At 38.7% G+C, this 13,304-nt stretch overlaps 1 protein-coding gene across 1 annotated transcript in view; it reads right to left on the bottom strand.

The window, feature by feature from the left end:
• The window catches only part of MXRA8 (matrix remodeling associated 8), a 574,547-nt gene that overhangs the window by 493,041 nt on the left and 68,202 nt on the right, over nt 1–13,304 (bottom strand). The window contains exon 2 of the mRNA XM_044063600.1: nt 12,505–12,528. Within this exon, the coding sequence (XP_043919535.1) occupies nt 12,505–12,528 (24 nt within the window). The remainder of the gene's footprint in view (nt 1–12,504; nt 12,529–13,304) is intronic.

Here is a 13,304-nt window from a genome sequence, read left to right as displayed (position 1 = left end):
CAGTTACACTACTTATGGTGGAGGAAAAATATAGGCAACACATTCCTCCTGCAACAGCCATCTGTGGGGCTGAATTTTAAATCCATTCTCATCCTCCCTAGCAAATATAACTTTGCCTTCTGGGTCTCACCTATCTTAAAGGGGAGGTAGTGATCCCACTGTATGAAAGACTGGTAAGTCCATTCTGTCTTTGGTCTGTTTTTAGGGTTATGGCAGGATTTTACCACAGCCCACTACCCTTCTAACAGGGTGAGGAGGGAAGAAGGGAGTAAATGAGTTAATGAGCTGATGGGCAGTTGTTAGTAGCAGAGGAGACAAGAAGTAAAAAAATACAGCATTAAAAGGCAAAAGAAATGCAGCATTAGAAAGCCCAAAAAAAAAAAAACAGCATTTTATTTTATTTCAGGTCTTAGTAAAATTTCTCAGCACTGATGAATTACAGAAGAATACTAAATAATCATCTTCCGTTTAAAACGTAAAGGGTTAGATAAGAGTAAAGGCACAATTCTCAATGTCTGCTACATGCAAAAATACCATGTTAGAAATTCGACAAACTAACCAGACATCTGAATTGAACTACCTATTTACTGCCAGTAGTTACTGGAAGCAGTGTGTTCTGATCAGACTCTGCAAATTCACTGGAATCTAAAAGATTAAACTTCAGAGAAACAAATTGCAATATTTCACATATTGTTTATCAGTAAACAGAAACAATGAAGATTTAAGAGCAGAAAATATAAGTACCAGAATATCACACAAGCATGATGGTCTTGAGGATTGTGATACAAATCTTTTACCTTAACTCTTCTCAGAGAGGTTGGCATCACAGATGCTCAAGAAATCATTGTAGAAAGGGCTTCTGGAACTATAAAATCTAAATTGCCTGCAAACAGAAGAATTGTTTTATATCAGTGTTGCTGGTTTCTCACAAAAGGAAACGTCGGTCTCATATGTACTCTGTATTCTTAGTAAATGTAATTTTATAAACAATATCCTTTACTGAAGACGATGATTTTGGACCCCTGATAAAAAATATAAGAAGTACCTTTTATTTTCATCTTCAGTATTTGTACACAAATGTATGTCAGATTTCTAACAATTAATTTGTTTTCATTTGATAGTTGAATTTCTTCTAAGATATTTCTTGACGATACTACACACCTTGAAGCATATTTGTAAAATTTATATATATATATATATATATATATATATATATATATATATTTGTGTATGTTTATATGTGTGCATATATAGCTATATAGATATACATATATACTTCTGTATTTGTGTGTGTATGCCTACTTCAAAACATTGACTTACCACATCATGAAAACCCAGTTTATCGAGAACACATCCGCAAACCCTTAAAATATCGAACACCCAGAACTGCAAAGTCTAACCCCGGGAAATGAACCACTTGGCCACCAGGACAAAAAAAATAAACGCAGCAAGTAACACACACCAGAGTGTGGGGCTTCGCCCCCACACTCCCCAATGCACTGGGGCTCTGCCCCACACCCCCCTACCTAAATATACTAACTCCAAGATCACACTACACTGGGGAAATGGCAATGTTCACCATGGTGGCCAAGTGGTTCTTTTCCCAGGGTTACTTTTCAATGTTCCCAGTGTTTGACATTGTTAGTTTTCGCTGATGTGGCCTCGATCAACTGGGTTTTGACATTGTGGTAAGTCGATGTTTTGAAGTAGACCCATAGATATCTATAGATGTAGATATAGATATAGATATTTCACACATAACTGAAACTGAATAAAAATAATCAAATTTCCCATTGTTGATATGAATATCACATTAGGCCACTCAAGAAAACAGGCCATGGGCCTGGTGAGACTAACATAGTCAACAAAACATAAATAAATATCGGAAGATAGCTTCAATACAACTAATGCACCAAGATTGAGATATCTAAGGCAGAAGCTTCAGAAACATACACCAAATGGCTCATTTTAGCTTTCATGGAAAATACTAATCAAAAGAAGCTGAGGAATTTATAGTTTCCACTGCAGAAGATGTAGTAGGAGTCCATTTCAGGGCATCACAAGCTTTTACTCTAAAGATTTTACTATCCAGATCCATTTTCATTATAAAAAATGTATGTATCAGTTGTAACATAAGTGTCTAGAGGCAAACTCTCAGATATGCTCTGAGCTAGTGCATAATGGCCATAAATACACTGAACCAACCAACATTGCCAACATCCTGGCTGACAAGTTCAGTGCAAACTTCACCCCCCCCCCCTCCACCAAAAGGGCTAGCACCCATCCCAGAAGAATGTGGCGCTCCAGATATCTCAGGCACACAAGTAAAGACGGCCCTTGCAAAGGCCAAAAACACAGCATCAATGGGACCAGATGCTATCCCAGGTTGTGTCTTACATGAGCTTCAAAATGAACTAACCCCCCCATCTCAAAACACTATTCAAACTCAGCCTCTCTACAGGCTATGTACCCAAAGAATGGTGTACAGCAACAGTCGTACCACTCCACAAAGGTGGTGCCACAACTGACCATGGGAACCATTGCCCTATAAGCTTGACTAGCTTGGCCTGCAAAGCCATGGAACGCATTATCATGGAGCTCATTAACAGGGATTTGGGAACCTCCAGACACTGGACCCCACCCAGTTCAGCTTTGTTAAAGGCAGATCTTGCCTCCTGAACTTGGTTGACCTCTTCGAAACAGTCACCAAGGCCATAGATGAAGGGAAGGTGGTCCACACAGCATATCTGGACCTTGCTAAGGTGTTCAACACCATCCCACACTCAGGAATCATAGACAAACTCACCAGCTTAAATATCAACCCCCATGTCACGAGATAGGTTGCCAATTGGCTCTCAGACAGAACCCACACAGTAAGAGTGGCAGGCGCCATGTCTGACTCTAATCCAGTCACAAGCGGAGTCCCACAGGGCTCAGTCCTGGGACCCTTCCTGTTCGATATATATTTCTCTGAAGTGTAGGCAAAGGCAGAGGGACGGTGGCTAACCAAGTTCGCAGATGACTGTAAATTGGGTGCAATAATTGACTCTCCAGCTGACACAGACATCCTGCAAAAGGGTCTCACAGAGACAAACACCTGGTGTCAAAGTCATGGCCTCAAGCTAAATGCCATAAAATGCATAGCAATCCCATTTTGGAAAAACAAAGTACCTACAAGCTACCACATAGATGGGAATTCACTAAGTACAGAAGAAGTAATTAGGGACTTGGGTACCCAAGTAGATAGCATGCTCTCCTTTGAGAACCACATAGCCAAAATGGTCAGGGAATCCTTCTATGTGGCACACCTGATCACAAAGGGTTTCTCATCCAGATCCAAGGAGGTGATTGTGCCCCTTTACTCCTCACTCATTAGGCTCATAATAGAGTACAATGCCCCATTTGGGATGTACCTCACTAGACACCTGCAACAACTAGAAAGACCACAGAAGTACCTCACTAAGAGGATTAAGGGCCTTAAACAATTACCCTATGAAGCACGACTAAAAAAGCTCCAGCTCTTCTCAGTCGCACGTCTGCTCAGAGGTGACCTATGCCTGACCTATAGGGCCATGTCAAACCCTGAACTAATGGACATGCTTCACCTCAAAAAAACGAGATCCCTCAGAACCACTCATTCTAACGACTTGAACCTATGTAAAACAATAAACAGGACATGTTGGAGGGATAGATTCCTGTCCCAGCGACTCCCCTCACTCTGGAATAGAATCCCAATCCATATTTGACAGAGCTCCTTTCTGACCCTCTTCAAGAGAAATCTTGATGAATGGATGGCTAATCATAAGTTCTACCCTGGGATCACTTCAGGAGCCCTGTTGACAGAGGCCCAAGTTACTAATCTAATGGGGAGGCGAAAGCCATCACTCTGTGGCTAGGCTTATAAATGCCCATGGACAGATAGCCTAGTACTTACCTATGAACCTATGAACCTATAATGCAGATGTTTTTGATTCATAAAAATACATCTTAAAGTCTAAAAAAAAAATGAATAAATTATTTTAAGTACATTAATAGCTGAGCTGTTCTAGTAAGCTTTTTTTAAAAAGTCATTAATATTTTCTCTAAAAGATCATTTTTTTACATTTGGTTTAACATAGAGGATTGTGGTAATGCTTCCAATGGTAACCAGGGACACAGATTTTCAAAACAAAATGAAATTCCAATTTCATACATTGGAATCTGGGAAATATGGATTTGATTTTTAGAAGTAAATTCCAGCATTATAATTTTCTCCTGCATAAAAATATAATGAAAATTAAAACACATTCTAGGCACAGAACATTCAGTAATACAAGTTTCCAACCAAACCATAGCACCACCACTGCCTTACTCTCTTTTACTAACACTATCCTGCAGCATAAAAACAATGGTTATCTCTCCTCTGCTACTTTCCTAGACCTATCTAAAGCATTTTACATGGTCCCACACAAACAACTCATCTCTGTTCTCAATAACCTAGCCTTCTCTAAATCAGTCACCAACTGGTTTTAGAGTTACCTGTCTGACTGCCAACAATCCGTTGTATGGCAGACTGACATATCTCCCCAACTACCTGTCTCCATAGGGGTTTCCCAAGGATCCATCCTTGGATCCCTACTCTTCTCGGTTTTCACCAATAATCTAGCCTCTGCCACCAAACATGGCACACTCATACAATATGCATATGACTCAACCATCATCTGCTCAGCCCAGTCCCTACCCAAACTGCAAAAAGTCACACAGGAAGACTTTTCCTCAGTTGAAACTTGGTTATCTGATGCCCAATTAATACTCATCCCAAACAAAACTAAACTACTCATCTTCCAACCCACCAAACAACTCTCATAGATTAGAACTAAGCTATCTGCCCTTACGAGCCATTTTAAGCCTAGCCAGTTTTCTCTTGTGAGACTCAAACCCTGCACCTTGTGTTTACAAAATACCTTAACCATTAGGCCATCCTCCTAACCCCTTTAACTCACTTTAACATCACAGCAAAAGACAACACCACTATATACCCAACTGAACACACCAAGTTGCTAGGAGTGGAAATAGACAATAAACTAAAATTTGACATTCACATATCCATGACCATAAAAAAATTCCACAAAAAACTAGGAGCGCTATACAGAAATAAGCAACTTCTCACCAAAGCAGCAAAGATTTCAATAGCAAATTCCCACCTTATCTCCACCCTACTTTCTGCCTCTCCAATATATACCAAACTAAGGCAATGCGATCTAAACAAGCTAGAGACCTGCTGTAACAAAATCGCCAAATTCGCCACAGGGGCATCCTACCATAGTCACCACTGTCTCTCATTTGTTGAACTGGGCTGGCTTGAACTCCCTCACCTCCTTCAATGGTATCAACTCTCACTCGCCCACAAACTAGTAAACCATCACCTAAATGTCCCATCCCACCAGAATCTACTCCAACCCTATCGCACCACCAGACCACTAAGATCCAGCAACAAAAATCACTTGCAGATCACTAAAGCCAATACCTCCGCTGGTGAAGCACTATTCTCTTGCACCATAGCCAAATTATGGAACTCCCTCCCACCCACAATTACCTCCATAACATCATACACCCACTTTAAAACTTTACTAAAAGCGCACCTAAAAACATGCTGGTTATGCCCTTGCAACTCCCACTCTAATACCACCTACCCCATCAAACCACTTCCTTTCTTTCCACCCCACTAACTACCTTGATTATAGCAAGCTCAGATGCTCATAAGCCTAGTACTTATTATACAACAGGAACTTCTTATTGTAACATTTGTTAATGTCTGTTATGTACTTCTCAGATAAAAATTCTAGTTGTCTACTGATATACTATGTTCTTCATCTGTAAATATGTTTGTAATTAATTGCTATGTTAAATTGTTAATTGCTATGTAATCCAATGTTACTACTATCTGTTTATTTTAACTGTGGAGCTTTTCTCCCCGGGCCTCCACTGAAAATGGACCTACATCCAGTCAGACACTCCCTGTTAACAAATATAAATAAATAAGATGACAATATTATAAATAATAATTATGTGCAGAAATACATCATCTTGTGGTGAATTCATTCTCCGGCCAAAAATGCCAGATTCCATGAAAATGCTGTTTTTTAAGTTCTCAGATTGTCAAAATTTGGGATTTATTGGTATTTTTCCTAAAAAAAATCAGTCTCTCTCATAATACCCAACTTATTATGTGTTTGAGATATGGATGTTAAGAAATCCACCTTGCAGAAAAGTGAAATAAAGCACCTAAGGAGAATCTTGATCACTAAGGTACAAAGAAGCAGGGCAGGCTGCCAAGCTCAAGGTTGTGGGGTTTATGATTGTTAGATACTGATGGTGTGAGAATACAGTATTTGCATTCAGAAATGAATGTCAGTACTTCAGTTGTGGTCATGGCTGAAATGCTGAAGTAGTATGTGTTAAAGTAACTGTAGCAAGCTTCTTTTTACATTGAAACAATCAGTTTGTGCTAAAGTAACTGTAGCAAGCTACTTGTTACACTGAAGCAATCAGTTTGTGCTAAAGTAACTGTAGCAAGCTACTTGTTACATTGAATCAATCAGTTTGTGCTAAAGTAACTGTAGCAAGCTACTTGTTACATTGAAGCAATCAGTTTGTACTAAAGTAACTGTAGCAAGCTACTTGTTACATTGAAGCAATCAGTTTGTGCTAAAGTAACTGTAGCAAGCTATTTGTTACATTGAAGCAATCAATTTGTGCTAAAGTAACTGTAGCAAGCTACTTGTTACATTGAAGCAATCAGTTTGCTACGGTTTTAGATCAGAAGAGAGGTTTTTTTGTCCTCAATTCAGAGAACTGTACAGCTGTACACTGCACCAAATAACCTCACTAAAATTCTAATTTATGTCAAGAATACATAACAAGTAACTATGACTGGAGAAACCTAATCATGATTTTTTGTAGTGCATAGGGTTGTATTTTGTAGTGCAAAGGCTTGTATTTTGTCTCCTGCTCTGATGCACTACTAGTTATAGTGGAAAAAACTGTATCACACAGACAATGGCCAAAAGCTAAGTGAACTTCTGAGCTAACAGTAGTTAAACACTTCAATTTTTATTTTTTTGTGTGGACAGGGCAGAAAAAAAAAGTATTTTACAGCTTTTAAAGCTATTAGCACTTTCTGGTGCTGTTCCTCAGGCGATACTGTTACGCTCTAGAATGAGACTAGATCATAACAGGCTTGTATAACATACATGGTTATAATCTGGTCTCAGATTGTAACCACATTAGTCTATGTTCGAGATATGGATGCCAACATTCATTCTCAATGTGAATGTTGCCATGCATGTTGAGAACACATAATAACGGGTTACGATTGATAAGACCTGATTGTCACACTTTGCAGTGCATGGAATTTTATCGACTCCTTGCACTATCTGTTGCAAAAAAAAAATGCCAAAGTGTTTTATTGACTTTAAAAGCAAGTAACCTGTTAGTCGAGTGCTTTCACATAGACAGCAAGTACGGAAAGAAAATCAGGAACAGTTTTTAAATACTGCCCTAACTTAATTAAATTACTTGAATGGACATAGGAGGAAAGATATTCAGGGACTGTTGAGAGCGAAGGTACATCCCGTCTCATCCCCTGACTGTAACAGTGCTTGTTGCACACCTTTGAAATCACTCTTAGAGTCAAGCCTCATGCTGCAGTGGCACTTAACAGGTTTATCTTTTTTCCAATTTTGGTGCATAATCAAGACACTCCATGCACTACATAGACGATTATGATCGGGTTTCTGATCTTAACCAGCTTGTTATGTGTTCCAGCAATGAATGTCAAGAAATTTGTCTGAAAAGTGAACCTTTGAGGGGAATTTATTTATTTATTTTGTTAATTAATAACATGATCTGAGATTGATTTATACAAGGCAGAGGTCACCTCTGAGTAGTCTGTAAGATGCAGAGTATAGTGACAGTGAGTTCAGTCTGTCAACATATGACATATGCTAAAGACCCTGAATTTTCTTTGTAAAAAAACTTTGAGGTCTTTCTAGTTGCTGTAGGTGCCTGGTAAGCAATGTACTCCATTATTGGCCTGATGAGTGAGAAGTACAAGGGAGGGGGTTATAACTTATTTTGTTCTGGATGCAATGCCCTTACTTATGAGGTGGGTGACATAGAAAGCCTTTCTTACCACTGTGGACACATGGTGTCAAAGGAAAGGTTCTGTCAGCCTGTTTGTGCCCAAGTCTCTCACCACTGATTGCATACTTACGGTGTTGTTAATGTGGTAATCTGCAAGGATGTTACCCTTGCCAAAGGGGATGATAATGCATTTTTTGCATTGAGTTTTAGCCCATGACTTTGGCACCGGTTGTTTGCCTATGTAAGTTCCTCTTGTAGGATGTTGACATTATTTGGGGACTCAATGACTGCACCCAGTTTGCAATCAGCAAACTTTGTCAGCCATAGGCTTTTGTTTTAGCCTGTACATTTGATAAGTAAATTCCAAAGCCCCAGCATGGATCCCTATGGAACACCATTGGTTACGGGTCTGCTAGTGGAGGTAGAATCACCTAGTTTGACTGTGTGCATTCTATCAGTGAGACAGTTTGCAACCCACCTGACAATATACGAGTTGATCTCCAGCTGGGTGAGTTTATCAGTGATGCCTGACTGGAGAATAATGTCAAAGGCCTTGGCCATGTCCAGGTCATTTAAGCAGAGGAGGGAATGCGTCCAGGTCAGAGACCATTCTTTCCTGCTCTTGGACAACAATTTATTTCTTTTATTGTATAATTTGTTAATGGAGTAGGTCCACCAGGCAGGCTTGCTCTTTCTTGAGGATCTTGTTTTGATCCTGTCAGGTATGGCTGGTTAATACAGACCTAACTAAGGAAGGTCACACACTTGAGGTAATGCAACGATTATGCATGTTAGTGAGCACCAGATCCAGAATGTTTGGGCCCCTTGTGGGGGTTTCAACCAACTGGTCCAGGGAATTGGAGTTGATGAAGTCCAAGACCCCTTGGGCAAGTGTTTTAGTACAATTACAATTTACCTGATCTATGGCTGGGTAGTTAAAGTCATCTAAAACCAGGGTATTTGGTTGTACCTTGAGTGATTCAAGTAGGTCCAAGTATGCAGTGTAGGTATCCTGGTTCATGGAGGGGGTTCCTACAATTGGCAGTCATTTGGATGTGGATTACATCAAGGGAATCATTTTGTTTAAGCAATCTAGAGGTGTATTTATCTTTGATGGGTGGCAAGCAATCTGGGGAATCATCATCTACAGATTTTAACATCTGTAATGGGGAAGGGAATTGAGAAACTGATGTCAGACAGTACACAAAATCTTAGGAGTATAATAACCCACAAGGCCATTTACCATCACAGGTCTGCAGCCAGTAGAGCCAAACAATTAGTACAACTTATTTCTATAACAGTAAATGCAGAAGTGAACATGCAGGTCTTACACACCTGGATTTCAGCAAATGCTTTGCTTTTATGATACAATACATGTTAATAAGCAATCTGATGGGGACAGGGTAGGAGAAAGGATCAAATGGCTAGAAAAGCAGCTCAGGTGCAGAATGCTAACAACAAAGGCAAAGGGACACTCAAAAGGAAAGATAATTACCCCTGCAGGGGGTAGAGGTGAGGGTCTACTACAGTTAGTACAAGGGAAGAAACACTTTTTCAGAAGACATTAAAATTGACGGGCAGTAATATGGATGGGGAAAAGTTAACAAATACAACAATAAAAAGATGGCAAGACAGCAAATTAAATGGAAAAAATGCAGGGTGTTGCACATAGGAGGTCAGACAACATAAAAATGGATAATATACAATTGATCAAATATTGTAGCATAAATACAATTGTGGCAATGAATTCCAAACTACAAAGAGGAAATATAGTAGCTAAAGCCACTATGATGTTAGGCTACATGCAGAGTACATAGATAATATTTCAATTTGAGAAGTCACTCATGTGACCTCAGAGTCCGCATCCAATTCTGAAGATTTCATAAAGAAAAAAGGTACCAGGATGCAGAAGACACACACTACAAGAAAAAAGAGACAGAAAGGCCACACTAGAAAAAATTAGTCCGTTTTCTCATAGAAGCAAAATATAGACATACGTGGTTTATCTGTACAAGATCACCAGAGGGGAAACAAGTTAAGTAGGAACGGACACTAGTTTTATCATCAAGGAAACCTCAAAAAGAATAGGTTACTGGCTAGACTGTAAACAGGTCTATGGAAGTCTTTAAAAGGTCTTTGGGAGAAATGACCAGTAAAGAACATGTGGATCATGGGGTTCCAGAGCAGAAGCTGGTTGCTTGGTGCATCATCTAAGCATGGGGGAACAGTCTTGTTTCAGTCTGTATGTATTATACAACCAAACAAACACAGGTCGGTGTTTTCTTTTCTTGTCAAGTTGTATATGCAAATAAAACTGAAAAGAAATATTTAGTGACAGAAAAAGAAAAATTATGTACATATAAATCCACTGAACACTACATTTTCCTCACTAAATATTATACAAATGTAACCCATTTTTCCTTTTTTGTTCTTACCAGCATGAGTCTCACATTATTTATTTATTTCTTATTTATTTCCAGTTTGATTACCGGGGAAGTCCACTGGGTTAGAGTGACCCGTTTTCAGTGGAGGCCCGGGGAGAAAAGCTCCAACATACATAATACAGATAAGGTACAGAAATACACGGATGTCAGTCTTACGTAATATGGAAACAGTTACAAGTAATACCTTGAAAATATGCATAATAAGCAGAAAAGCACTGATTGTGGACTTATTGTTTATACATTTTAGTGCGCACACTCAGATATTAGGTGAGAAGATGTTTTATATACATACTTTTAAGTAAAATGAGGATACACTAGACATGCACAATTTCAGAAAAGAAATTAGTAATGGAAATCTGCATACAATAGTTACAATGTAGTAAATGGAAAGCTACATGCAATAGTTACAATGTTACAATGTTGAACCACAAGAAATAAGCAGCTGATAGAGACAGGAGAGCCTGGAAAATGCTCGTGGGAGCATAGCTGAAGGAGAGTTATTGAGGTTATTGATAGCTATTGTTATTGTATTGATAGTTATTGATAGCTAATAGAGAAAAGAGAGCAAAGATGCTCGTGGGAGCATAGCAGAAGGAGAGTTATTGAGGTCTTAGGAACCTGAGGGGGAAAACCCCCAGGAGCATTACCAAAGAATTTCTCAGCAGGCATAGACTGGTTGCTGTCTTCATCAGCAAAGATGCTATTATCCATCTGGACAGAAACTTTCTCTTGCATTTCTGGTTCAACTACCTGACCATTTTCTCCATTACAGCTCGGTCTCTGTACAACACAGTCTGCAACTCAGGAGGAAACTTTTGGTTTACCCACTCTGCTTTTTTTCTGCCTGATTTTTTTTTTTTTTTTGCTGTCTACTGCTGGGATTTTTCCTGCTCTTCTTGATTTCACAGTCCTTTTTTTTCAGATGGCTGCTGTAATCTTTTGTCTGTTCCCATAAGTCTAGATACTTAAGTGGACGAATGAGCAGATCAACTTTTACTCTGCACGTGGCTGGCTGCATCTTCCTGGAGACATTTGCATCAGATTTTGATCTCTTATAAGGGGTTTTACCAGCCATTTGGTGTCAGATTCCCTTTGCCAATTTCATGGTAACCATTTGAAATTTTGGGACACACCAGAGCAAGTCCTGAAATGTGGAGACTGAATGGCCAAAAGAACAAACTTAAATATATTAAGTCTGAGATGCCATTTCTCAGAATATTTCCTTTTCTCTGAGGTATGGTGATGTAAGAGTTGGTATATATAGGTTTGGGGGATGGGGGGGCTTGCCCCCTCCCCCCACCTCAAAAAGCACTTTAAAGGAGAAGAGCAGCTTTTGAGATTTGTTCTTCTTTGTTTTTGGTCTTTGTTTTCTTCTTTTTGTTACTCAGCATTTAGAGCGTCAACATTTCAATAGGGAGCTCTTTGATTCATTGCTAATGTGCTGCAATTTTAGATGTTAATAGGGAGCCTATCTTCAATTTTTATCACCAAAATGTTGCAAATGAAAGAGAGGCCCTACAGAATCTCGTCCACAGCTTGTTATATACCATCCCCACCCTTCCCTGTCCACTTAGTGCAATGCTAGAACTATATCCCCTAACATTTCAGTGTTTAAGGACACCACTATGGAAGACGAAATCAGGTTTTCATTGCTTTCACCTCTGAATCAGTAACAGCAGTTACCCTGAAGCTGACAGCTGTCCCTGACAGGGTCATATTTATTTACCAGATCAGATAGATACCTACAAGGGCAGTTCTGAGTCATAGATTAGTTACTCTCTGCTACACTGTTAAACATGGGAATGTGACTCTATTTACAATGACAATATTATTTATAATAGTTATAAAATTTCTACTTATTTTACTGTTCCAGAGGTACTAAATACTTTGTAAAGGCAAAGCTATATAAAAATTAAACTATATATGTATCACTTACCTGAATATAAAATAACTCCAGGCACTGTTAGGGACAAAAAAGAAGAAATAAGTTAATAAAACAGTCTAGAACATACAAAATGATTTCTTTACAAATCATTTTTGAAGTTAAAACATCAGTTTAGACTTTAGCAATCCTGACATGCATAAACACATCTGTTATTATCTGGATTTGTTAAGATTACAGCATTAAAATTGATGGATACCATTTTATTTCCTGAGCTGCTGAACCCTTTCAACTATTTGCAACCACAAGATTCCAGCGTCACTCCACGGTAAAACTTGCTGCCTGAATCTTTGGGTTTTATGAACAGAGTAGGACATAGACTGGGTTCATAAATCATGCATCAGAAAGCCAAGATAGACTAAACCAATTCAAAACAGTGCAACTTTACATTAATTACATCTATCTTTTAATTTTATTTATTGTGGTTCCTGTACCTAAAAGGCTACAGGATGAAGAATGCAGACAAAGATACAGATCAACAGATAATTCATGTTATAATCAACTGGACACATTGTTCTTATCACCTCATTTTCAGTCTCAATGTGAAAAAATATATATAGACTATTATGGGTTTACTACATATACTGCAACAATATTGTTATCTGTAACTGAAAAAAAATAAAAATAATACGAAACTGAATGAATAGCATCGTAAAATGCTAAAAGCTGCTATACAGAGTATTATAATTAGGTTTCCTATCTTAACAAACTTATGTGTTTGAGACATGGATGTCAACACATTCACTGCAGGAGTGGAGAGAAGTAGAACTAGAAATATTACAGAGAACATACGT

Source organism: Protopterus annectens, chromosome 2.part1, assembly GCF_019279795.1.
Source record: "Protopterus annectens isolate FY-2018-M chromosome 2.part1, PAN1.0, whole genome shotgun sequence".
Taxonomy (NCBI): Eukaryota; Metazoa; Chordata; order Ceratodontiformes; family Protopteridae; genus Protopterus; species Protopterus annectens.
This window is presented reverse-complemented; position numbering and strand designations above follow the sequence as displayed.